We start from the raw sequence: 27,337 nt of genomic DNA, 5'->3' as shown, positions 1-27,337 counted from the left end.
GCAGAAATTGATAGAACATGGTAAATCAACTATAGTAAATATATTTTTTTCAAAATAAAAATGAAAAATATAAATGTTAAAATGCAAAAAAAAGAAAAAGTGAAATGAAGAGACTTCCAACTTGGGAATAAGACAAGTCACTGCCTCAGTCTCCGAGCTCTAGTTCCTCCAGGCAAGGTTGGGAGTTCTCTTGCTGTTAATGAAGATAACTTAGCTAAGAAGGTCTGATCACGAACATACAGGGATGACTAAGAGCCCCACTTTCCCCTATCACTCCAGTCCTGCTTCTGCGCAGCCCCTGAGGGTAGAAGGCTGGAGTCCTGGAGTTGCTCCTTCTGAATCCTACCAATAAAAACACACACAGTTTCTGTGTAGGTGGCACCAGGCTACACTGGTGCTCAGAGCCGTGGCGAACAGACTGTTTGGGGTTTGGTTTGTTTTTCTTAAGGCTTATTTGTTACACTTCACTATGAGATCAGATCTCTAGTTGGGTTGTGCTAACTTTACTACATGGAATTCGATTCCAACAACGACTTTACAGGATTTCTGATAACTTGGGTAGGAGACACTGTTAAGGTTCTAGAGAACATGTAGGTGAATGTGCCGAAAATAATTTCAAGGGGGACGAAGGTAGGATTCTACATCTCAACCCAACTTTAGTAGCCCAGCTAAAAAGATGCTCTTAAATTCAACTTAAGGGATCAAAACACTGATATCATGTGGCCCAGCCCTTAACTGTGCAAGTTACAACTTCATTATCTATATAAATGGAGATAATTATACTACTCTAAAAAATAAAACTGAGTAATGTATATGAAAACTCTTTCTCTCATTTTTTTTCTCCTTTTTTTTTTTTTCTTTTTAGGGCTGCACCCACGGCATATGGAAACTCCCAGGCTAGGGGTCAAATCGGAGCTGCAGCTGCTGGCCTAACACCACAGCCACAGCAAAGCTGATCTGAGCCACCATCCAAGCCGTGTCTGAGACCTACACCACAGATCACAGCAACTCCAGATCCTTAACCCCCTCTTTCTTTATGATAAACTGACTATGCAAATTATCACTTAAATACAGGTTATCTTAAAAGTGCCTTTCACAGAATGCTGGATTAGGGTGGGCTGAAATTAGGTTCTCTGTCTTCCATTCTAAGCTTAATTCGTAACTCATTTGAATCATGCTACCCCCAAAACATTCCATGTGCATCAAAAAATGTAACAGTTGTATAAAAGCATTATTTATCCCACAGTTGTGTTAAAAGGAATAAAATGGCTAACCCTTTCATCAAGGGTTCCAAGGACCAAAAACCACAATGAAGAAAGGAGTGGCACAACTAAAGACACAGAGGCGGAGTTCCCGTCGTGGGTTAAGGATCCGGTGGTGCGGTGAGCTGTGGTGTAAGTTGCAGATGCGGCTCGGATCCTGAGTTGCTGTGTGAGTTGCTGTGTCTCTGGCATAGGCCAGTGGCTACAGCTCCAATTCGACCCCTAGCCTGGGAACCTCCATGTGCTAAGGGAGCAGCCCTAGAAAAGACAAATAGACCAAAAAAAAAAAAAAAAAAAAAAAAAAAAAAAAAAAAACAGACACAGAGGCAAGGAGTTCGCTGCTGGCTTGGCCGGTTAAGGATGCAACCTTGTCACTGGTGTGGCATACCTGGCCCCAGAATTTTCTCATGTCACAATCACACCAAGAAAGGATGAAGGAAGAGAAAGAAAGAAAAGCAAGGAAGGGGAGTTCCCGTCGTGGCGCAGTGGTTAACGAATCCGACTAGGAACCATGAGGTTGCGGATTCAATCCCTGCCCTTGCTCAGTGGGTTAATGATCCGGCATTGCCGTGAGCTGTGGTGTAGGTCGCAGGTGCGGCTTGGATCCCGAGTTGCTGTGGCTCTGGCGTAGGCTGGCGGCTACAGCTCCGATTAGACCCCTAGCCTGGGAACCTCCATATGCCTCGGGAGCGGCCCAAGAAATGGCAAAACGACAAAAAAAAAAAAAAAAAAAAGCAAGGAAGGGAGAGGACAGAGAGAGAGAAAGAAAGAGAGAAAGAGGCAAAAGACATCAGGACAGATTCAGGAAAGCCAAGACCTTTGGCTAGGCTAGAGAATAAAGAGCAAGAAGGAGAGAAAAGTGAGACGCAAGGCTAGAGTGTCAGGCAAGGGTCAGGGCTCAAAAGCTTTTGGTTTTCCTAGAACTAAAGGGTATCACTGATGGCTTTGCAACAAAAAATGATACGGTCCAGTGTTTTAGAAAAATCACTCAGGTGTATAACTGAGGACAGGTAGACCGGTTAATGGGTTATGACAATCACTGAGGCCAAAGGTAATGAAGCATGAATTTAGGCACAGCAGAGGAAGAGAAGGGGACTGATTTATGAGGCATTAAGGAGGTAAACACAAAAGGACTTGGTCTGATTTAATAAAACAGGAAAGAAAAGGGGAGAAATAAATCAAGATGGATTCGCAGTTTCTGATGTGAGCAACCTGAGACGTTACGCACTAAAAGAATTCAGAAGAAAGGCATGTCTGTTTTTGATGGCAGGTGAACACTAGATGAGATGGATAAGAAGTGAGTTCATTTTATTTTACGTTTATTTATTTTTTGGCTGTGGCATGTGGAAGTTACCGTACCAGGGATCAAACCAGAGCCAGAGCAGTGACCTGAGCCACTGCAGTGACCAGACCGGATCCTTCAATCACCGCACCACAAGAGAACTCCAGAAATGAAGTCATTTTAGTGGAGTATGATATACCTGTGCATGCAAAGGGAACTCTTAATATAGGTCGTGAACACAAAAAAGAAATTTGTGAATAATAACCCTAAGATAGTGGCTGGAGCCACGAGGCCTATGAGACACACAGAGAAGTCAGGAAAAAGCAAAACAAGTACATGGCCCGGGATGAAGCCTCGAGGAATTAAAGGGGTTCAACGAGGACCCATATACAATGATCCGCAAATCTAGAGCACAGAGTACAGTTTATTGCAAAAGATACTTCAAAACCACTCCTGAAATACAGACTTATTTTTGACTGATTTGGTTCTGTTAGCAGTTAATTTTATTGATAAAAATCCCACGAGAAAACACCACCGGAATACTCACATCACTGTATTCAATCAAAATTCAGTATACACATTTACAATGCTCTGAATTCAGAAACATTCTGGAAATGAAGTAGGAAGTGCTCACACTTCACTAATTCTTTCTTTTTTTTTTTTTTTTTTTGGTCTTTTTAGGGCCATACCTGTGGCAAATGGAGGTTGCCAGGTTAGGGGTCCAATCGGAGCTGCAACCACCAGCCTACACCACAGCCACAGCAACTCAGGATCCAAGCTGCGTCTGTGACCTACACCACAGCTCATAGCAACACCAGATCCTTAACCCACAGATCAAGGCCAGGGATCAAACCCAAGTCCTCATGGATGCTAGTCAGGTTCCCTAACTGCTGAGCCACAACAGGAACTCCTCATTTCTTTATTATTCCAAAATCCTGGAACTATTTTTGTGGTCTAACGACTTTTTTTTTTTTTGCTTTTCAGGGCCGCACCTGTGGCGTATGTAAGTTTCCAGGCTAGGGGTTGAATTGGAGCTGTAGCCATGTCTGTGACCCACACCACAGCTCATGGCAATGCAGGATCCTTAACCCACTGAGCGAAGCCAGGGATCAGACCTGTATCTTCATGGATCCTCGTCGGGTTTGTTACTGCTCAGCCATGATGAGAACTCCTAACACTTTATTTTAACCAACAGTTTAGGTGAATTCACATGGAGTATAAAGTTGGATGGTTTAAGATGGAAGATAGTGAAGGAAATTCAACATTCTAACAGCAGCCATAAGTGAGTTCTCTTAGCTTCTCAACCTCTTTTTGAGTGCAAATTAAGAGTCATGTATTTCTTGGGGCGTTCCCATCGTGGCTCAGTGGTTAAAGAGTCAGACCAGGAACCATGAGGTTGCAGGTTCGATCCCTGCCCTTGCTCAGTGGGTTAAGGATCCTGTGTTGCCGTGAGCTGTCATGTAGGTCACAGATGCAGCTCAGATCCCAAGTTGCCGTGGCTCTGGTGTGGGCCAGCAGCTACAGCTCCGATTAGACCTCTAGCCTGGGAACCTCCATATGCCACGGGTGTAGCCCTAAAAATGGTAAAAAGACAAAAAAAAAAAAAAAGTCATGTATTTCTTCCTATAAAATTGGATTGTCATGATCATTGTACAACTATAAATGTAATAAATTCATCGAGTAATTAAAAAAATTAAAATGTGAAAAAAAAAGTCATGTATTTCTTATGGCGAAAGATGTATAGTGGAGGACCAAGAATCAGATAATTCATTCACTGTAACCATCTTTTTAATTTTTTTTTAACTTTTTAGGGCCCCACCCACAGCATATGGAAGTTTCCAGGCTAGGGGTCAAATTGGAGCTGCAGCTGCCAGCCTACACCACAGCCACAGCAACATGGAAGCCAAGCCAAGTCTAAGACCTACAACACAGCTCACTGCAATGCTGGATCCTTAAGCCACTGAGCAAGGCCAGGGATCGAACCCGCATCCTCATGGATCCTAGTCAGGTTCGTTTCCACTGCACCACAATGGGAACTCCCTATAATGATCTAAGCAAAGCACCATTACTAAAACCTTCCCTATGATATAGAAATGGTTAGTTATGCAGGCAGCTTTCCCCACCAAAAAGAAAGCCCTTAGCTTAAAAGCCAGACATAGCAATTCAGTTCTGAAAAGAGGCAAAACATCCTATAAGTTCAGGGGGAGCATACAACAGCCATATGTAAATAAAAGCATAATGACATTATGCAAATACAAAAACTTAAAAAAAAAAAAAAAACTTCAGGAGGAACTAACTGACAAAGTTTTAGAGGGGCTGATAAAACTATATTGAGAGGTGTTGAAAGATGCATACATCCCTAAATGCCACTTGGTGATTATAATTATCTAACCAGCAATCCACCTCCATACAGAGAAGGCAGAGCTGCACTAGAGATTGTAACCAAAGAGCGTCCCTTTGGGGACCTTTTTGATAGCCCACTTTCCTTTGAAACTACTGAATTTTTAATACCTTGATTTGTACTTGAAATATCCAAAAGAGGAAGATAATATGCAGTGGATCCCAAATTTATTTAACCACAGGCCTCTACTTTCAAGAAATTCTGTTAAAGAGCAAATTTTGGGAATTACTGGAAGAAGTAGGGGTCTTCTTGACCAAGCCTCTGGACCACAAAGACATAATTTCTTCAAAAGAAAACCATGACCATAAATATTGATTCCGAAAACACACCTGTTTTAAATGAATATTTTTAAAATGTCAATATACCATTAAAACATCTGTTTTTCTTTTTCTAGGCAGAAAGCAGGTAAGTAAACTAGATTAATATCCTAGTACCATCCGAGAGAATGTTCATGGCATGGCATCAGGAAGCTAAAAAGAACCTTAGACTCTTTATCAGTTCCATGAAGAAACTAAAAATAGGTTTTCCTATATCCAGCAAAGTTAAAGTTGCCATTTCTAAGGGAAAACAATTTCCAGTTAACGGTAGTATCTGTTGAATTTTCTCCAAAGTATCTGACTTCCCTCTACCCAGGCAAGCAGAAGGCACCTATGAAAAGATAAAAAGGTAACTGAAAAGAGACAGCTCAAGCTCAGCTTGTTCCCCGTGACCAACCTTACTAACACAGCAGCACGTGCAAAGCTTATCTCTGAGTGCCCTGTCACCAGCAGCCAGGATAACCTAATGGGAGGTAATGCACGCAACATTTTTCATTGGTTCTAATGCCTAAATTCAGCTTGCTTCCCCTTTCCAAAGTCTTAATTTCACAAAGGGAGATCCGTGGCCACACAGAAAGAGGCCATCAAATGCCTTTCCCAGCCTCCACCATTCTCCAGAATTTCCTTAGAATTTCAGCCTTTAAGAATAAAGACTGAGTCCCGGTATATTTCAAAGGGAAGTACTCTGTCTGTTTACTTGTACCCCACAGCAGACCAAAAGACCTTGTCTCTCTCAGTTTCCACCTCCGGTGCCCAGCACAGAGGGTGTCAGAGGTAAATATTTGCAGAATGAATGGGGAGTAACATTAAGATGTGTAAACTCACACATAGCTTCGTGTGAATGATTTCCTTCAGGCCCTTTCCTGAGAAACTGTGGGTGGATCACCAGTTACATAGGAAGAGGTAAGAGAGCCCTGAAGAGAAATAAGCCTGAGAAGGCTCCTCTTCAATTTTGCCTGGAAATATTTTCCTGCTGTGGATCAGTCTTAAGGAGCCTGGTTCTTCACCAGACTTTTGCTTGAATGCCATATGAAATTATCTTGTTTCTCCACAAACATCTCCCTATACATCAAAAATCTATGTCAATGAAACATTAATAATTGGCCACTGTGTACTGACGGCAAAATAAGACCAAGAAACAGGGACTGTAATCCTTCAGACCTCTTTTCTAACCCCCGAATTCCTGGTATAATACTTAATTTCTAACACCTGAATTAATAAAAGAACGTTTGATTCGCAGAATGTTATCTAGCCAATGCCAGAGAATCAAACATTAAAGACCTAGCTTCTGGAGTCAGATAAACCTGAGGTTGGGCCCTGGCTCCACTGCTTACTTAATCTCTGTAAGCCTGAATTTCCACATCTGAAAAGAAAGATTAAATAAAGCCTATCTCATGGAGTTGCAATTAAGATTTAAAATAGGAATGCAGTGTTCCCGGTGTGGCACAGCAGGTTAAGGAGTTGGTGTTGTCTCTGCGGTGGCATCAGTTCAATGGTGCAGTGGGTTAAAGGATTCGGCATTGCTGCAGCTGCAACACAGTTTCCAGCTGTAGCTCGGATTCAGCCTCTAGCCTAGGAATTTTCATATGCCGTGGGTTCAGCCATTTAAAAAAGAAAAAAAAAAAAAAAAAGGAATGCATGTAAAGTGCTTAGCACTGGGCCTGGCACATAGGAAGTTCCCAAGAAATGTGAACCATCATTTGGAAACCTAGGTTCCCGTTCCATCCCCACCTCCCTGTGTATCTTGGCTACAAACAAATGGAGACAATTAACAGCCTTCTAATGCCAGGATTATCAGTCACAAACAAGGTAACAGAAAAATGAACCTCGACTTTGAAAAATAAAAGTTTTAAAAATTCCAGATAGAGGAGTTCCCATTGTGGCTCAGTGGAAATGAATCTGACTAATATTCATGGGGACACAGGTTTGATTCCCGGCCTTGTTCAGTGGGTTAAGGATCTCGTGTTGCCATGAGTTGTGGTGTAAGTCACAGATGCGGCTCAGAACTGGCGTGGCTGTGGCGTAGGCCAGGAGCTACAGCTCAGATTCAACCCCTAGCCTGGGAACCCCCATATGCTGTGGGTGCAGCCGTAAAAAAAAAAAAAAAGACCAAAAAAAAAATTCCAGATACTTTTTGCATTGTACTAGAAGTTTGCATACATCTAATCACAGATGACTCAGCATGAGAACAACAAAATAAAAAAGTCTGAAGTCAAACTTTAAAGCCGGTATTCTCAAATGCTTCAGTACCTGTTGTAGATGATGGACTTTATATGAAACATGGGGGGGTGGAGTGTGGAGGGAGTGTGGGTGTGCATGGCACGAAGAGAGAAAGAGATGGAGGGAGGGAAAGAGGCAGAAAGGAGAGGGAGAAATCTCAGCATTAACTAGCTTTATTGTGTTAGCATTTTTTTCACAGGTGGGGTTAAATCTGTTTTCTTCCTCAGACCTTACAACGTTTATGTTGTACATGTTTCACATATTGACCATGTACAAGCCAAGGCCTGTTGTCCCATCTAGCTGCTGCATTTCAGGGCCACTCCAGGTGTGCAGAAATTAAAGAGCACCCAGAGCAGAGGCTGGTTTTCAGCTACTGCTGACCCGAGCTGTGCAGCTCTGTGCAAGGGCATAACCATACGTGGCAGTCGTGCAGACGAGCACAAAGATCTTGAGTATCTGACCGGCACACCTGTATGCCTGTTTACGTGACACACAGCCACACATACACAAACATGACTGAAAGCTGTCAAGGATTTGAGTAAACAGAGAAAGACATTTATCAAAACTGAAAATATGAAGTTTCAAAAAGTTCAAGAGAGGAGGGCCCCGTGGCTTCCTCCCCTACAGCTACCCAGATTTGGGATACTGTAGTAGTGCAAACCTAGGGGATGGGAGAGAGGCAGAGGCTTCGAGACTGAGACACTCTGATGCCTGGCAAAGATACGATCTCTCTCCAGCAGGTGCTCACTCTCTCTCAAAAAGTTAGAAAGGAGGAAAAAAAAAAAGAACTCCACAGTCACCAATGAAACTACTCACAAGAGTTTGAAAAACCAGTGGTAAACAAAAGATTGTTGGAATTCCGGTCGTGGTGCAGCAGAATGGAATCTGACTAGGAACCATGAGGTTTCAGGTTTGACCCCTGGCCTCGCTCAGTGGGTTAAGGATTTAACGTTGCCATGAGTTGTGGTGTAGGTCGAAGACGTGGCTCAGATCTGCTGTGGCTGTGGTGTAGGCCAGCAGCTGTAGCTGCAACTGGACCCCTAGCCTGGGAACCTCCACGTGCCGCGAGTTCGGCCCTAAAAAGCGAAAAACAAACAAACAAAAAAGATTGTTTTGTCTTGGTGTTTTGACTGCATTAAAAGTCTGTATTCCAAGGCAAGAGTATGCTAAATGCTGAAGGAACTAGTCTTAAAATGTTGACTCTGTGAATTCTGCCTCCTTGAGCTTTTCCCTCCCAGATACTACTCATAAAGACACAAAATTATTTTTGTTTACTACTGCATATGCAAATCTATCCAGCTAAACTTTACAACGGTTGTTACCTAGGCAAGTACATGATACTACATTTTGAGTACTTCTGTACCTAGCCCTGTGACCTGCATAACACGACAGCTTCAAAGCTATTTAAGGAACAGAAATTCTTGGAGTTCCTGTCATGGCTTATCAGGTTACGAACCCGATTAGTATCCCTGAGGATGCGGGTTCGATCCCTGCCCTCGATCAGTGAGTGAACGATCCGGTGTTGCCATGAGCTGTGCTGTAGGTTGCAGACCCGGCTCGGATCCCACATTGCTGTGGTTGTGGCGAAGGCCAGCAGGTGAAGCTCCGATTCAATTCCTAGCCTGGGAACTTCCATATGCCATAGGTGCAGCCCTAAAGGAAAAAAAAAAAAAAAAAAGGGGGGGAGAACAAAAATTCCAGATTAAATATCGTACCTGATTCACATGCCAAGGAGACAATGTACAAGAATATGCATGGCAGCATTAGCTATAGCAAAATTTGGAATGCTTATTAAAGGAAGAATGCATAAATTATAATATATCCATGCAATGGAAAACTACAAGTTAAAATGTAAATTTAAGCTACCAGCTCAAACTGAGATATTACAGGGATAGATCACAAACACCATGTAGAAGAAAAACACTTGTAGAAGAAAACAAGCTGCATAATGATACATACAGTATATTACTCAATATATAAGGCTTTAAAACTCCCAATATACCTCTCCCTTAGAATCTAACAGTCTTGCATCAATTTTTCTATGCACACCAAAGACTTAAGGAAAATTTACTCTAAAAATAATTGAAAATTTAAAAAAAAAGACTATTAACCATATAAAGATCCACAAATGGCAGGGAGGGAAGCCTGATATAGTAATGGAAATCATGTAGCCCTTTTAAGTCTCAAGATGTGTGTTTTATCTCCATTCTGGCCTCACTAAGACACTATATTACACTAAGCTTTGCTTTTCTCACCTAAATGGGGTTGACAACGCCTGCCTTGCAGGGTGAAGTGAAATAATGAATGAGTTACACAGAAGGTCTTGGACTTGGTAGGTCAAATAGTAACCCCCTACAAGGAAAAAAATGTTGAGTCTGTACCTTTTTCATCTAGCTTGGTATATGACAACCCTTCACCTTCCTCTTCCCAGTCCCGGATCTGGCTGCCTCCCATGGTTTCTATATTTAGCAAAGTGACACCCCCCCTTCCCCCAACCTCTACCTCCCTCCAAAAAAAGCCACCAAGAAACCGTGGTTCCTTCTGGGCTCCCTTCGGAATTCCAGTGACCTTGGAATACCTAATTCATCTCGCCAACCCTGCCTCCCCCCAACACTCACAGTCCTCCGTAGTGCCGGGGTCAAATGAACAAAAACCCAACTGTCACGGTCACGAAGGAGACCGTGAAAATGACGGAGCGGTGTAATAGGGTTTGGAAGTGTACCTTTGTTTTCAAAAATTAAAGTCTACCGCAGACTCTTAACCCCTATTCTGCAGCGAGGAAAGCAGGAAGATCTAGGCAAGTAAGTTTTGCGACTTGTTTCCAAATATTTTCCCTCCATCTGGATTCAATACAAAGACCGGCGCACTGAGGCCCCTGGAGCTGCAGGCTGCTTTTGCTATTAGACAGACCCACCTCCCACACCCTCAGCACCCAGGAACCCACCGAGGCGCACACGGCGGTGCTGACGCTCACTCAGCACGCGGAATACGCGGGATGCGCAGGGGTCCCCGCGCTCGCCCCCACCCCGGGGCTGGCTGCGGCCGGCGCTGTGCCTCACCTGTCTTGAAGACCATCTTGTCATCGTCCTTGGACCCGAAGGTCTTCAGCATAGACACGAAGAGCACCCCGCAGGCGTTCTGGAAACCGAACACCGACCCGTTGCACCACATGGCTGCCAGCATCACCACCCAGCCCCAGCCGCCCTCAGGGGGTTCAGGGGGCTCGGCGCCCGCCGGCCCCACCAGCTCTACCTCCACCTTCTCCGCCGCCACTGCCTCCGGGCCGTCCAAGGGTCCCGAGCCAGGCAACGGAGCGGCCCCCAGGGGCGCGGGGCCGGCCGGCTGCGCCTCGCTCGTTCCCCGCGCAGCGGCGGGCTCCTCCTGGGAGCGCACCATGGCCCGAAGCGGCCCCCTTGGGCGCCGGGGAAAGCGAGGGGCACGAGTTCCCGGCGAACTCGCGGAGGAGCCGCCGACTTGGGCTGGCGGGCTAGTGAGGCCGAGGCAAGGGCAGTGGAGCCCCCGGTGGGCGGGCGGCGCAGGGATTAAACTCAGGCCTCCCAGGCTACCGCCCCGCACCCGGACTGAACAGGCAGCCCGGCCGCCGGCTCTTAAAGACGCCCCCCGCCCCGCCGCCTGGGGGCGTGGCCGGCGGCGGGACCTGCCCCGGAATCTCCAGATGATTGGGCTTCCTGAGAGCGCAGGGGGCCCACCCCCCGCCCACCGCGCGCGGACCAGGTGCCTGCGGGTGGCTGAATCTGCGCGCGCGCCTGCGAGAGGTCCTCCTCCTAGAGGGGGTCACAGATGTCTAGGTCACGCCGCCACAAAGTGTTAACGGAAGGGGCGCGTCTCCTCCTAGGTGCAGGTTGGGTGGGTCATGGGGACCACACTACCGAACTTCTTTAGCCTCAGCTCACTGACAGCCTCACGACCAAACATCGTCTCTTTGTTTTCTTTTTGTTTTGTTTCTTGGCATTAACCTCTTATTACTAATCATAATATATAAGATACGTCATGCCACCTGCTTACTTAAAAAGAAGTCGGAAAGATCGGAGGCCTTATCTAATTTCTCCTGGATTCGTATATGATTTGCCGTGAATATTTGGCATGTTGAACGGGCTCATTTTGAAAGACAGACTGGTCTTCCAGTAACAAATACCAAGTTCTTCAAATAACACACGTTTTTGACAGACAGCTAGAAAACATTAAACTGCAGCACAATTGTTTGCACTTTAAACAAAAGCTAACACCTGTATTCAACTCCTCTGTCTCCCTGAAGCATGGAGCAAAAACATATGTAAAAGAAAGAAGAGTAACTAGTTATGCGGTGTTGAGTACAATTCTTTCTCAGTTACTCGGATTCTTCACTTCAAAGTCAAAATATGCTAGTTACCATACTTTATGACGGAGTACACAAATGAGTGTGAGTGATCATATTTGTCTCTGCCCATTCAAAACACTGGTAGGAAGAAGTTCTGAGAAAGGAACATGTATTCCTTCAAAACAGTAAAGAAGAGCTTCTGCAGCAAATAGCTTTTGAGCTGAGTGCTGAATCATACAGGGAACTTCAGTGGACAAAGATAGGGGAAGAGCATTCTAGGTAGCGAGAATAGCACAAGCTAAGGGAAAGCAGTTTGCTTGAGGAACAGGGAGCAAAGCTCAAGAATAATATATCTAAGGGATGGGGTTAGAATGGTAAACTAAAGAACAGTCTTATACGGAGTTCTCGTCATGGCTCAGTGGTTAACGAACCTGACTAGCATCCATGAGGACATGGGTTCGATCCCTGGCCTTGCTCAGCTGGTTAAGGATCCGGCGTTGCCGTGAGCTGTGGTGTAGGTCGCAGATTCAGCTCGGATCCCGCGTCACTGTGGTTCTGGTGTAGGCCAGCAGCTCCAGCTCCGATTAGACCCCTAGCCTGGAAACTTCCATAGGCCCCAGGAGTGACCCTAGAAAAGGCAAAAAGACAAAAAAAAAAAAAAAAATCTTCCTGATTGCTCACAAAGCCACACATCTACCATGTTTCCTCCCAGTCTTTTTTTTTTTTTCCAAAAAAAAAAGGTTTATTTTTTTAAATAAAACAGAATCACAGTGTTGTTGACTGAATTGTGTACCTTCCCCCAATAAAAACCTGTGTTGAAGCCCTGAGCCCTGGTACCTTAGAATGTGACTGTATTTGGAGAGAGGACCAAGGTAATTAAGTTAGAATGAGGCCATCAGAGTGGGCCCTCATCCAATCTGACTGGTGTCCTTACAGGAGGAGGTTAGGACACAGAGAGAGAGAGACCAGGGAAAGGCTGGGTGAGGGCAAAAGAGGAAGGCAGCCATCTGCAAGCCAAGGAGAGAGGCCTCAGAAGAAACCAAACCAACCTGCTGGCATCTTGTTGTTGGACTTCCAGCCTCCAGAACTGTGAGAAATAAATTTCTACTATTCGAGCCACCTAGCCTGTGATATTTTGTTATGGCAGCCATAGCAAACACATATACAGCTGAGCATAATTTTGTATCCTGAATTTTTTCATTTAACCCATCATATCATAAACAACTTCCCAGGTTATCAGTGTTCAAAAACATGTCTATTTGGTCTTTTTGTTTTTAGGGCTGCACCTGCGGCCTATGGAGTTTCCCAGGCTAGGGGTCCAATCGGAGCTGGAGCTGCCGGCCTACACCAGAGCCACAGCAACACCGAATCCGAGCCGAGTCTGCAACATACACCACAGCTCATGGCAACACTGGATCCTTAACCCACTGAGCGAGGCCAGGGATCGAACCTGAAACCTCACGGTTCCTAGTCGGTTTCCACTGCGCCACGACGGGAACTCCAAAAAAACATGTTTAGTGTCTATAAAGAATTCAGCTATAGATTTCCTATCACTGCACATATAGTTTATTTCGGCTTTTTCACCATTGTATATAATAATACAAAAAACATCCTTACATAAAAATCTTTATCAGCATCTCCAATAATTTTTTAGGATAAATTTATTTATTTATTTATTTATTTTGCCATTTTCTTGGGCCGCTCCCGCGGCATATGGAGGTTCCCAGGCTAGGGGTTGAATCGGAGCTGTAGCCACCAGCCTATGCCACAGCCACAGCAACTCGGGATCCAAGCCGCATCTGCGACCTACACCACAGCTCACGGCAACGCCGGATCGTTAACCCACTGAGCGAGGCCAGGGATCTAACCCTCAACCTCACGGTTCCTAGTCGGATTCGTTAACCGCTGTGCCACAACGGGAACTCCTAGGATAAATTTCTAAATGTAAGTTTACTAACTAGAAGCATATGATTATTTTAAGGCATTAAATACAATGATAAATTTTAAAGCAACTTTATCAGTTTTACTCCCACCAGCATTGTGTAAGAAGCCCCATATTGGAGTTCCCGTCGTGGCGCAGTGGTTAACGAATCCGACTAGGAACCATGAGGTTGCGGGTTTGGTCCCTGCCCTTGCTCAGTGGGTTAACGATCCGGCATTGCCTTGAGCTGTGGTGTAAGTCGCAGATGCGGCTCGGATCCCGAGTTGCTGTGTCTCTGGTGTAGGCCAGTGGCTACAGCTCCGATTCGACCCCTAGCCTGGGAACCTCCATATGCCACGGGAGCGGCCCAAAGAAATAGCAAAAAGACAAAAAAAAAAGAAGCCCCATATTAGTGCATCTCAGCAAGTACGGAATAATATGTTTGAGGGAGGGGGGTTGCATCCATGGCATGTATAAATTCCAGGCCAGGGATCAAACCTTCACCACAGCAGTGACAATGCCTAGTCCTTAACCCACTAGGCAACCAGGAAACTCCATAATAGGGTATAAATACTGCTGATTTAGGATTAAAATGAAAACTCATTGTTATTTTTGAAGCCTTTGGTTATAAGTGACAAAGATTGTATTCATCAGTCATCTGTATATCTTTTTTATAAATGGTCTCTTGGAGTTCCTACTGTGGCTCAACGGGTTAAGAAACCAACTAGTATCCATGAGGATTTGGGTTCAATCCCTGGCCTCACTCAGTGGGTTGAGGATCCAGTGTTGCCATGAGCTGTGGGAGTAAGCTGCAGACACTGCTTGGATCCCGAGTTGCTATGGCCGTGGTATAGGCCTGCAGCTACAGCTGCAGTTCAACCCCTAGCCCAGGAACTTCCATGAGCTGCAGGTGCAGCCCTGAAGAACAAAATAAAATAAAAGGTCTCATGATAGTCATTCTCTATGTTTTCCAACGATCTTATTGGTGTTTATTGAAGTTTCTCATATAGGTCCCATGCATTTCTCATTAGGATTATTTTCAGGCATTTCACTTTCATTCTGTTGCTGATGATTTGTTGCCACTGCTTCTGTGCATGATTTTTTTCTTCCATAAGAACTTCTAACTGGTTATTGCCAATACAGAAAAATAACAAAAACTCTTTCATGACTTTAGAGCTTATGTTAGATCTAATCCTACATCTTAAATGGATATGAGTTAACTATGTGTACATATTTACCCCCTGTACATTTCTAATTGAACGTAATTCCAACATTTTCTTTCTTTCTTTCTTTTTGGAGTTTCTGATGTAGCAAAATGGGATGGGCAGCGACTCTGCAGTGCCAGGATGCAGGGTCAATCCACGGCTGGCACAGTAGGTTAAAGGATCCAGCGTTGCCGCAGCTGCAGCATGGGTCACAACTGCAGCTCAGATCTAATCCCTGGCCTGGGAACTTCATATGCCACGGGGATGGCCAAAAAAACCAAAAACAAAACAGTGCCTGACATACAGAAAGCACTTGATTACCTATTAATAATTACTAATAAAAATGGAAACATCCAACATGTCCATTAATTGAAGAATAAATTGTGGTCCGACCCTTCACAAGCTGCGGACCCATGGCCCTGAGACAGTTGAAAACATGAAGTAGGACAAGAACCAGAAGCTGCCTGTGACCTGTGCCTCCCTGTGGAGAGGCTGTGGCATTACTCATGCTGGGGAAAAAAAAAAAATCCTTAGTTGTAAATATACCTTGGAATTACGTGATAGTACCTCTGGAGAAGGGATCTTATTATTTTGTTCAACGACTTGCTTAAAATCCAGAGTCTCTTCTAAAGCATCACCACAAAACCAAGGGGTCTATGATATATGAGAAATTGTGTCCATGTATAAAAAAGCCCATGATGTCACAGAATGCTCTGTTTAACAATGTCCCTCATGCTTACACCTCAGCCCCTCCTCACCTTATGAGGGGCTGTGCTCATCGTGGGTTCATTACAAAGACTGGCTGCTGGGGCTGAGGCTGTGGGATGGCATTATGAAAACATCTTCTCCCAAATCACCATGGAGGTGAATCCCTAAGGAGTGCCTTCTGCAGACACACAGAAACCTAAAACACCAAGCATAAAGAACCACAGGGATGGAGTTCCTGTCATGGCACAGTGGTTAACGAATCTGACTAGGAACCGTGCGGTTGCAGGTTCGATCCCTGACCTTGCTCAGTGGGTTAAGAATCTGGTGTTGCCGTGAGCTGTGGTGTAGGTCGCAGACATGGCTCAGATCCCACGTTGCTGTGGCGAAGGCCACGGGCTATAGCTCTGATTAGACCCCTAGCCTGGGAACTTCCATATGCCGAGGGAGCGGCCCTAGGAAAGGCAAAAAGACAAAAACAAAAAAACACAGGAATCTTGAGGTTTTTTAATATTTTTGCTATGACCCACAGTGTGAAACACATTGATGTCACAACCTGGTACATACACAATCTCACACACAAATTGGGACAAAATTTAACAAAGCAATGTTTTACAATACTAAGTACAACAGCACATTCTGATCTATTTAACTTCACTGAGGGGCGGGGAGAACCTACTGGTGAAAACTCGAAATGGATTTTGTAGATTTTACGACCTCCTAAGGAATTTTGATTTGAGGTTTGAAAAACGCTAATCTTGTCCAATGCTCCCGTCTTACAAATGAAGAAACAGATCCTGGGAAAAAGGAAATGGCTCTGTTTGGACTATTCCACGAAGACACACATCTACATGACAGTGACGAGGTGCCAGGCCTCCTGGTCCTCATCGTAGCCTTTAGAGAGACATAATATTTCCTATCGTAATTTCAGGAGCAAGATTCCAGTCCTCTATCAAACAGGGGATGAAGGCCACCCCCCCCTCACCTTTCCTGGATGCCCCCCATTTTTTTGTGGCTGCAAGGATAGGGGGCCCCTGCAAGCTCTTCTCCTGAAGACCTAACATCCCAGTGACACCAGAGAGACCCTTCTGGGGTTATACAGATGTCTATTTCCCCTCTAGCCCCCCCCCCTTTTTTAAGGGCCATACCTGCACCATATAGACATTCCCAAGTAGAATCTGAGCTGCAGCTGCCGGCCACAGCCATAGCCTACGCCACAGCCACAGCCACAGCCGCGCAGGATCTGAGCCACATCTACGACCTACACCACAGCTCAAGGCAACACCGGATCCTTAACTCACTGAGCGAGGCCAGGGATTGAACCTGTGTCCTCTGGGATCCTAGTCAGATTTGTTTCAGATGTGCCACAATGGGAACTCCCCTGCTTCCTTTGAATTAGATGACCCTGGGAAGGGTCATCTGAGAGCCTGGCCTCAGAAAGTTAAGATAAAGGATAGTTCCCTCTATGGGGAGAGCTAGGATATAGCAAGAATTCTGCAGAGAACTGGTCCATGACTAACTCTGGTTGATCAAGGTTTGTGTGGGACAATTTGGCACTGTTGATAGAGAAACTATACCCCAAAGCTAGTTGTGATGGACTTCAGAGAAGCACATCAGCACCTATTTAGCCTCAGGCAATAGTTTTCTCTGCTCTCATGCCTTAAGGCCATTTCGTCTCCTGGCTCTATGCCTCTTTGCGTATCTCGCATAAGGGGTCTTTAAAGGGTGTATATTTTTCAATCAATAATTCCTGATGATATGGGCATGATTTTATATACAGTATTTAAAGGAGTCAGGAAAAAAATACAGAAACAAAATCCAGAGTGGTTTTTTTGTTGTTGGTTTTTCCACAGGCCATACTTCTTTTTTTTTTTTTTTTTTTTTTTTAATGGCCACACCCATGGCATATGGAAGTTCCTGGGCCAGGGATTGAATCTGAGCCACAGCTCCAGCAATGCCAGACCCTTTAACCCTCTGCACCGGGCCAGGGATTGAACCCTCACCTCCGAAGCGGCGCAAGGCTCTTCAGTCAGATTCTTAACCCACTGCAGCACAGGAACTCCACAGGCCAAACTCCACAGGTTCAAACTTTTGAACAACAGGAGGAAGAAGGCTGTCCAGATATAAAGGAAGGGGAAATGGTTAAAGATAGGCAAGTTGATTACAGGCCAGGAAAAGCTAATAGATTGGGAGGATTTTACTTATCTCTTCCTAGAGCAAGAATGTACAAACTCCAGGAAGTTTAATCTCTTCTCCTGTTTTTTTGTTTTTTTTGGTTTTTTTGGTTTTTTTTTGTTTGTTTGTTTTTTGTTTTGCTTTTGCCACCTACACCACACACAGGTCCCGGCAACACCAGGTCCTTAACCCACTGAGAGAGGCCAGGGGTCGAACCCACATCCTCATGGATCCTAGTCAGGTTTGTTAACAACTGAGCCACAAAAGGAACTCCTCCACAATACTTCTCTTAGTTCTTCTCTCTTCTCCCCACCCATTTTCCCCGGCCCATCCCCATCCCACTCTCAAACAACTGGATTTAAGACCAAGGTATAGAATTTGAGATAAAGATTCAAGGACAGGAAGCAATACTGCAAAACTGGTAGGTTAGAGCTGAGACCAGTTAATGCTAGAGAAAGCACTGTCTTACTTACCTGTCTCTGCTCAGAACCCCAGTGTAGCTCCTGCCTGGCACTAGGTAGGTGTTTCACATATGCTTACAGAATAAATAATTGACAGATACAATGTGAGAACAAGCAGCAGGTATATAGAAAATCAGCTTTGACTGTGGATTCCACACTCCAGGAATCCATTCAAGAGACCAGGAAGTACAATCAGCAGAGAAGACTAAGCTAGACTCAGAATTCATAGATAGTTGCAAGTCAGAATCAAGAACGGCAGAGAGGGAGTTCCCATTGTGGCTCGGCGGAAATGAATCTGACTAGTATCCATGAGAACGAAGATTCGATCCCTGGCATCGATCAGTGGGTTAAGGATCCCGCGCTGCAATGAGCTATGGTGTGGGTCGCAGATGCGGCTTGGATCCTGCATTGCTGTGGCTGTGGTTCAAGCCCTAGCCTGGGAACCTCCATATGCCTTGGGTGCTGCCCTAAAAAGACAAAAAAAAAAACAACCCGGCAGAGAACAGGCTTTCCCTGGGTAACACAAAAATATGACCCATGACAGCAGATTGGCTCAGTATCAGTATTTTAAAAAAAAAAAATGCAAGTTTTCAGGGGGGAAAAAAAAACCCTCAAGGAGTTCTGCTGTGGCGCAATGGGATTGCCAGCATCTTGGGAGGGCTGAGAGGCAGGTTCGATCCCTGGCCCAGCACAGCAGGTTAAGGATCCTGTGTTGCCACAGCTGCAGCATAGGTCAGATCTGATCCCTGGCCAGAGAACTCCGTATCAACTCTATAGGCCTCAGGGTGACCAAAAAGAAGGAAACAAAAAGCAAAAAACCTCCTTCCCCATCAGAGCTACCCAAAGGCAGAATGGATGGCCTCATTAAAGAATAAGCTCTTGAGAGTTCCTGTTGTGGTTCAGTGAGTTTCGAAACTGACTAGTATCCATGAGGGTGAGGGTTCAATCCCGGGCCTCCCTCAGTGGGTTAAGGATCTGGCATTGCTGTGGCTGTGGTGTAAGCTGGCAGCTGCAGTTCCGATTTGATCCCTAGCTTGGGAACTTCCATATGCCTCAGCTTTGGCCCTAAAAAGAATATACATACATACATAAAATAACGGCTAAGGTATTCATTTTTTTAAAAAAAGAATAAGCTCTTCCTTATCTTGGGCGTATTCAAGCAGAGGCTGAGCACACGCTGAAAAACACACAGGTAGTTAACAACAAACAATGAGGTCCTACTCTATAGTAGCACAGGAAACTATATCCAGTCTCTTGGGATAGACCATGATGGAAGATAATACGTAAATGGGAAGAGGAGTACCCGTCGTGGCGCAGCAGAAATGAATCTGACTAGGAATCATGAGGTTGAGGGTTCGATCCCTGGCCTCGCTCAGTGGGTTAAGGATCTGGCATTGCCATGAGCTGTGGTGTAGGCCACAGATGCAACTCAGATCTGGCTTTGCTGTGGCTGTGGTGTAGGCCTGCGGCTACAGCTCCAATTGGACCCCTAGCCTGGGAATCTCCATATGCTGTGTGTGTGGCCCTAAAAAGACAAAAATAACAAAATAACAAAATAAAAAATAAAATAAAAGGGGAAGAAAGGGACTGGGTCACTAGGCTGTAGAGCAGAAATTGACACAACATCGGACTTGATGGTCTTTGAAACTCCTTCAAATTCTAAGGAACTCTGACCCCTCTGATTGGTTTTCAGCTACTGGGTGAGAAATTCTGGGGAGCATGGGTGAAGTAGGAGAAGTATCTGCAGCATTTTGAGCAAGATCGGCTGGAAACTCAAAAATGTGGCAGGATCAGCCATTCCTGTTGTGGTGCAGCAGAAAAGAATCCGACTAGGATCCATGAGAATGTGAGTTCCATCCCTGGCCTCGCTCAGTGGGTTAAGGATTCAGTGTTGCCTTGAGCTGCAGTATAGGCCAGCAGCGGCAGCTTCTATTGGCCCCCTAGCTTGGGAACCTCCATATGCTGATAATTTGGCCCTAAAAAGCAAAAAAAAAAAAAAAATTACAAAGCTTTTGAAATACAAAAGTGGAAAAGATCTGACCACTCAGAGCAAAAAGAGTTTCTTCTTCTACCACCTATTCATCCACTACCCCCTCAAGAATCTAATAAAAATAATAGCACTTTTTTTTTTTTTTTTTTTTTTTTTTGCTTTTTAAGGCCACACCTAAGGCATATGGAGGTTCCCAGGCTAGGGGTCAAATCAGACCTGCAGATACTGGCCTATGCCACAGTCACAGCAAGGTGGGATCCGAGGCTCATCTGTGACCTACACCACAGCTCACGGCAACACCGGATCCCAGACCCACTGACTGAGGCCAGGGATCGAACCTGCATCCTCATGGATACTGGTCAGGTTTGTTTACACTGCACCACAACAGGAACTCCCTAGAACTATTTTTAAATGAAGATGGTATTATTTTCCTGTTAGGTCCTATAACAAATTAACACGATTTTACTGGCCTAAAACAGCACAAACTGGAGTTCCCACCATGGCACAATGGGTTAAGAATCCAATAGCAGCAACTTGGGTTGCTGTGGAGGTGTAGGTTCAATCCCTCGCCCAGCACAGTGAGTTAAAAGATTTTCATTGCTAAAGCTGTACTGTAGGTTGCAGCTACAGTTTGGATTCAGTCCCTGGCCCAGGAATTTCCCTGGGCTGCAGGTGCAGCCATAAAATAAAAATAAATAAAATTAAAGAAATAAAACAACACAAATTGGTTCTCATACAGTGCTGAAGTCAGAAGTCTGAAATGAGTCTTACTGGGCTAAAATTAAGATGTCACCAGGCTGGTTCCTTCTGGAGGCTTCAAGGGAAAAACCTGTTCCTTGTCCCTTCCAGTTTCTAGAGGCTACTTTCTTTAGCTCACAGCTACAGCGCTCCCATTTTTTGGCTTCTATGATCATCTCTTCTTTCCTGACTCTGATACCCCCTGACTCCTCTTACAAGGACCCTTGTGACTACTTTCGGCCCATCCAGGTAATCCAGGAAAAGCTCCTCATCTCACATTTTCAAAGTCCTTTTTATAATGTAAGGTAACACATTTTCAGAGTCTGAAGATTGGGACATGGACTTCTTTGGAAAACTATTACTTTGGCTACCATAAGGATAGTAAGCCTTGGCTTTTTACAGTTAGAGATGTGATGTGGAGTTTCTGTTGTGGCGCAGTGGAAACAAATCCGATTAAGAACCATGAGGTTGCAGGTTTGATCCCTGGCCTTGTTCCGTGGGTTAAGGATCTGGAGCTGTCGTGAACTGTGGTGTAGGTTGCAGATGTGCTTCAGATCCTGTGTTGCTGTAGCTATGGTGTAGGCCTGCAGCGGAGCTCTGATTTGACCTCTAGCTTGGGAACTTTCATATGCCACAAGTGTGGCCCTAAAAACCAAAAACAAAAAAACCACCCCTCTGAAAATTCCCTGGTAGCTCAACAGGTGAAGGATCTGGAATTGTCACTGCTGTGGCTCAGGTTCAATCCCTAGTCCCAGGAATTTCTGTATGCTGCAGGACCCATCAAAAAATAAAAAGATAGAGTTCCCGTCGTGGCGCAGTGGTTAACGAATCCGACTAGGAACCATGAGGTTGCGGGTTCGGTCCCTGCCCTTGCTCAGTGGGTTAATGATCCAGCGTTGCCGTGAGCTGTGGTGTAGGTTGCAGACGCGGCTCAGATCCCGCGTTGCTGTGGCTCTGGCGTAAGCCGGTGGCTACAGCTCCGATTAGACCCCTAGCCTGGGAACCTCCATATGCCGCGGAAGTGGCCCAAACAAATGGCAAAAAGACTAAATAAATAAATAAATAAATAAAAAGATAAAAATATAACATCTCTGAACTCATGTGCGTGCAACATCCTAGACTTTTCTCTCAAATATTTGAAACTATGATTAAATTACATTCATTCATTTATTCAATAGATATTCACCAGGCTGATTCCTAGCAAACTTGATTCTTGATTCTATTCTGCAGGAGGTCCTGTTGTGGCACAGCGGAAAGAAATCTGACAAGGGTCCATGAGAATGCAGGTTCGATCCCTGGCCTCACTCAGTGGGTTAAGGATCTGGTGTTGCTGTGAGCTGTGGTGTAGGTCGAAGATGTGGCTCAGATCCTTTGTTGCTATGGCTGTGGTCTAGGCTGGCAGCTACAGCTCGGATTCGACCCCTAACCTGGGAACCTCCATATGCCAGGGGTGCGGCCCTAAAAAGCAAAAAAAAAAGACTACTCTACAGATTAAGAGGAACACTTCAATATTTCTAGCCAGCAAATAATTCAATAAACATTTATGAGGACTAAACACAGGAAATAAAGAACTCAAGCTTTCTGACCTCAAGTAATACAATACAAATATAATGCATATGAAACATGACTTAACATCAGGGCTTTTTTTTTTTTTCAAAGTTTTCATCTTCCTTTGAATTTATAATTTATAAAATAATTGTCACCCTCCACCCTTATCCCTTTCTAGGTGCTGCTTCTTCTAGTACAGGAATATGAAAGCAGAAGTTTTGATTTTAGGTTCTGAGTAATTTTCCTATTAAAAATATTATAATCCCATTTTTTGAATTTTTATTTTTCATTGAAGTGTAGCTGATTTACAACTTTGTGTCTGTTTCAGGTGTACAGCAAAGTGAATCACTTATACGTATACATGTAACTATTCTTTTTCAGATTCTTTTCCCATATAGGTTAGTACAGAATATTGAATAGAGTTCCCTGTGCCATATAGAGTAGGTCCTTGTTGATTATCTATTTTATATATAGTAGTAAGTGTGTATGCTAATCCCAATACAATAACATTTTTTAATTTTAAAATGTATGTGATTTTTCCCTCTAGGATGGGATTTTGAGTAGGTTTTTTTTCTCTTTTGCATTTAGCTACATTTTCTAGTTTTTCACTAAGAAATATTTATTTATCATATAATGAAATATATGCAAATGTTTTGGTTGTTTCTTTTTTTTGTTAAGCCACACCTATGGCATGCAGCAGTCCCTGGGCCAGGGATGGAACCCGCATACTCATAGAGACAATGTCTTTAGCCTACTCAGCCACAATGGGAACTCGTGTGAAAATGTTTTGATGTAAAATAGATCCTTACCACTTAGGATGAATCAACCTTCAGTATAATTTTTCCGTTGGAAAAGTTCGATGCATTCTACTCAGTTTCCACACTAGTAGTACATGTCTGTACCACCTGATAGCTTCAAGTAATAATTATAGTCATAAAGCATTTATGAGATTGTAGGATTAAGTTTTGACTCCTCTTCAACTCATTCTGGAGCTTGGGGACTTGTTAAACTTCTCTGTACTGTGGTTTCTGGCCACATTTCACTCTGGGATTTCTTTCCCTGACCTGGCACAAATTAAGAGGGATAAGGGCCTTTAATGGTCAAATAACCTTTGAATACTTTCTATTCATTATATTTATATCCATTAATGGTCAGTTTAGGATATTAAAAAATGGAGGGAGTGAATTGGGCACAATTATTGTAAATCGAAACTAGCAAGTTTCAAAACCTGACAAGCTAATTGATTCCCAAATTAGATCCTAACTCCTCATTGTAGCTTCCTGAAGGTCAGCCGGGAAACACACAGCTAACGTAAGCACCCATGTAAGGTTATAATTTAACCAGTGGCTCCCATTTGAAATGACCACATTCCTACACAGGAAAGGAAATGTTTATTCAACAGTTTTATCTGTTTTCTTCCATGGGATTTGAAGGAATTTACAATGTATTATTCTAACTCCAGCTCCTTTCTTGAACAAACCTCAGGATGAGCCCCATTCACAAATAAAGCCTATCAAAGGTAGCGGTGTGACAATATGGTTATGCACCTTTACTCAACCCCAGAGAGATTAAGTCACCCCAGTCACAGGGTTACTGGAAAAGAAGGCTTGAGAACATTAAGTTCCCTGTGTCTGGAATAATCAAGAAGCCCTGTTTAATGTTTACTGAATCACACAGATCTCCTCTTTAGTTTTCAGCCCTGACAGTCTCCAGTTTTCACATACGATAATTTGTTGGGTCAGACCCTCTCCTTATTCATTCATTCCACAGCCATCTTTGAGCACCTGCTCCACACCAAGCACCGTATTAAGTGTTGGAAGAATAACGGATGTATTGCCATGCTAAGCCATCTGCAAGCCCTTTTCACCAGCACCGTATCATTTGACCATGTGATGTGAGCTATTTTCAATGGGAACTGAGACTCAGTCATCCTTGCATCATCTCGGACTTCGTTTGGTGCCTGATTTTTTTTTTTTTTTTTCTTGCCTTAAAAAAGTTTTTTTCCTCTCTCTCTCTCTCTTTTTTTTGTCCAAATCCACGGCATATGGAAGTTCCCAGGCTAGGGGTCAAAGAGGAGCTGCAGCTGCCAGCCTATACTACAGCTCACAGCAACGCTGGATCCCTAACCCACTGAGCGAGATCAGGGATCGAACCCAAGTCCTCACAGATACTAATCGGGCTTGTTACCACTGGACCACGATGGGAACTCCCTGGTGCCTGCTTAATGCACCAAATGTCTGTAGAACAAAGGCATAAATGTAGGAGACACTGAGTAAGGGACGTATAAAACCTCATATCCCTGGTTTATGAACTTTTTGTTTTCATGGGATTATCAAACATTCGTTCACTTTTCTCAACTCTTTTTTCCCTTGAAAAAACTTTCTGGTCTCCTCTCATTCCCTTCTCTCCTAATGATGCTCAGAGGCAGCACCTCAGCTCCCCAGAAGTCTCTAAACCTTCTGCCTCTGTCCATTGGCTGGGGCCCTTGCCATTGGCTGCTAGCACTCTTTGGGTGAGGGGACACTGTGGGTCAGCCCCACTCTGGCCTCTTTTTGAATCTAACCAACTCTTTGTGAAGAGTGTAGCAATTGGATGAAGATGCAAACGTTGTGCTCTCATTACTGTTATAGAATCATTTTACCTGGGATAAAAGTCTGTGTAACTAGGTTTTCCTTGTTAGATTAGAAATCAAAAAAGCCACACGTCAAGAAATCTGGAAAACAGTGGTGGAAACCATGGCTAAGCTGATGTGTACTAACTGCTCAGGGTGAGGGCAACAGGCAAAATCAGATGGTGTTCAGAGACTGCTGATTGATAACTAATTGATAATTCAAGCAGTTATCTACTGGCCTCCCAAACAGAAAAATGCACTTTAAAAAAAAAAAAATGTGCCTTCCAGGAGTTCTCCCTGTGGCTCAGTAGCAACAAACCCAACTAGTATTCATGAGGATGCAGGTTTGATCCCTGACATTGCTCAGCAAGTTAAGGATCTGGCATTGCCGTGAGCTGTGGTGTAGGTCAAAGATGAGGCTTGGATCCCATGTTACTATGGCTGTGGTGTAGGCTGGCAGCTGCAGCTCTGATTCACCTCCTGGCCTGGGAACTTCCATATGCCACAAGTGAGGCCCTATTAAATAAATAAATAAATACCTTCCAGAACAACCAAAAAGTTTAAAACCTTTCAGAGCATCACTCTGAAAACAGTCCTGAGGAGATATAAGACTCCAAGAAAATTGGACCACCTTTCCTACCTGAAGTGACAGTGGTCCAGTTCCCTCCTGCACATAGTCAACAATTATTTATTGAACATCTATTTGTCAGGTACTCTTTAAGATACAGTGGTTTAAAAAAAAAAGACAAGACAAGGAGGAGTTCCTGTATGGCGCAGCAGGTTAAGGATCCAGGGTGGCTTGGAGCCAATCCCTGGCCTAGGAACTTCCATATGCCTTGGGTACGGCAAAAAAGAGAAAACAAACAAGCAGGGAGTTCCCTGGTGGTCTCGTGGTCAGGATTCTGTGCTTTCACTGTTTCAGCCCAGGTTCAATCCCTGGTCTAGGAACTGAGATTCCACATCAACCTGCTTCACACTGTGCCCCACCCCTCCAAAAAAACAGACAGTGATACCGCTGGGTGGTTAGAGAAGGAGAAACACTTCAATTCAGCCAGCCCTGAGAGATGAGCAGGAATAGCACATATAGAGCTTCTACAACAAAGTGTTCTGGACTGCTCCCACACCAGAGAGGGGGAGGTTTTGAAATGAGATCCTGAAGGCAGGAGGCAGAGGGAGAAGGGCCTGACCTCAGAGGAGGCAGTGGGGTTTATTTTGAGGACGCTGGAGAATCATGAGAGCAGGGGAGAGGAAGGTTCTGATGGGTTTTCTCTCTGCCACATACGTGGCAAGAACAGTGTTAAGGGGGAAGTTCCCATAGTGGTGCAGCAGAAACGAATCCGACTAGGAACCATGAGGTTGCAGGTTCAATCCCTGGCCTCACTCAGTGGGTGAAGGATCCAGCATTGCCGTGAGCTGTGGTGTAGGTCGGAGACACGGCTTGGATCCCACGTTGCTGAGGCTGTGGTGTAGGCTGGCAGCTGTAGCTCCGATTCGACCCCTAGCCTAGGAACCTCCATATGCCCTAGGTGTGGCCCTAGAAAAGATGGAAAAAAAAAAAAAAAAAAGAACAGTGTTAAGGTAAAATGGCCACCTCAAGGGGGAACACAATTGTTCCCGTCCACCCCGGGGCCTCATGTGTGTGGACATGCAGAGGATGAGCTACGTCAGTCCATGTCTTGTTACTTTACTAAGCACTTCCCTTTTAAGAAAGATGGTACCAAGTGTTACCTAAATCACCACATTATATCATCACGAAAACGTTAGGTCTAAACCAGCTGCAATCCTTTGACAAAAGACTTCAAAGGCCTCCCTGTCCCAGGCACCTGCAGGGCTGTGCCCTGCGGAGACGACCCTCCAATAACATGGCAGGAAGAGCGCCAGGATGAGAGTCTTTCACCACCAAGGCAAATCAATGCGTTTGTAGATGTGGATCAGGAGGAAACGTGTATTCCTCCTTTCAGCACAGATTTATGGCCATTAGAGATATGAAAGCAGAACATAGCACCTGTCCTTAGTCAAGCAGGAGGGAATGGAGTAAGAGCCCCTGTCTGTTGCTCTCCTTTTAACCCCTCACTCTCCAGCTCCACCCCTTCTGGATTTCTGTGGTGGATAATGCAAGAGAGCTGGGGGCAAGACACAGGGGAGAGTGTCCGAAACACACCCCAGAAGCATTAGGCATGAGA

The 27,337-nt window shown here is 44.6% G+C and overlaps 1 protein-coding gene across 1 annotated transcript in view; it reads right to left on the bottom strand.

The window, feature by feature from the left end:
- The window catches only part of SLC16A10 (solute carrier family 16 member 10), a 133,668-nt gene extending 122,603 nt beyond the window's left edge, over window positions 1-11,065 (bottom strand). The window contains 1 exon segment of the mRNA XM_021091212.2: window positions 10,542-11,065. Coding sequence (XP_020946871.2) covers window positions 10,542-10,878 — 337 coding nt within the window. The 5' untranslated portion in view covers window positions 10,879-11,065.
- Between the last annotated feature and the right edge of the window lie 16,272 nt (window positions 11,066-27,337).

Source organism: Sus scrofa, chromosome 1 (assembly GCF_054392235.1).
Source record: "Sus scrofa isolate SSC_HxYL_T2T_F1_AM1 chromosome 1, Sscrofa_HxYL_maternal_Yorkshire_Landrace_v2.0, whole genome shotgun sequence".
Classification (NCBI taxonomy): Eukaryota; Metazoa; Chordata; class Mammalia; order Artiodactyla; family Suidae; genus Sus; species Sus scrofa.
The sequence above is the reverse complement of the archived record's forward strand: the minus strand, read 5'-3'. Positions and strand labels throughout refer to the sequence as shown.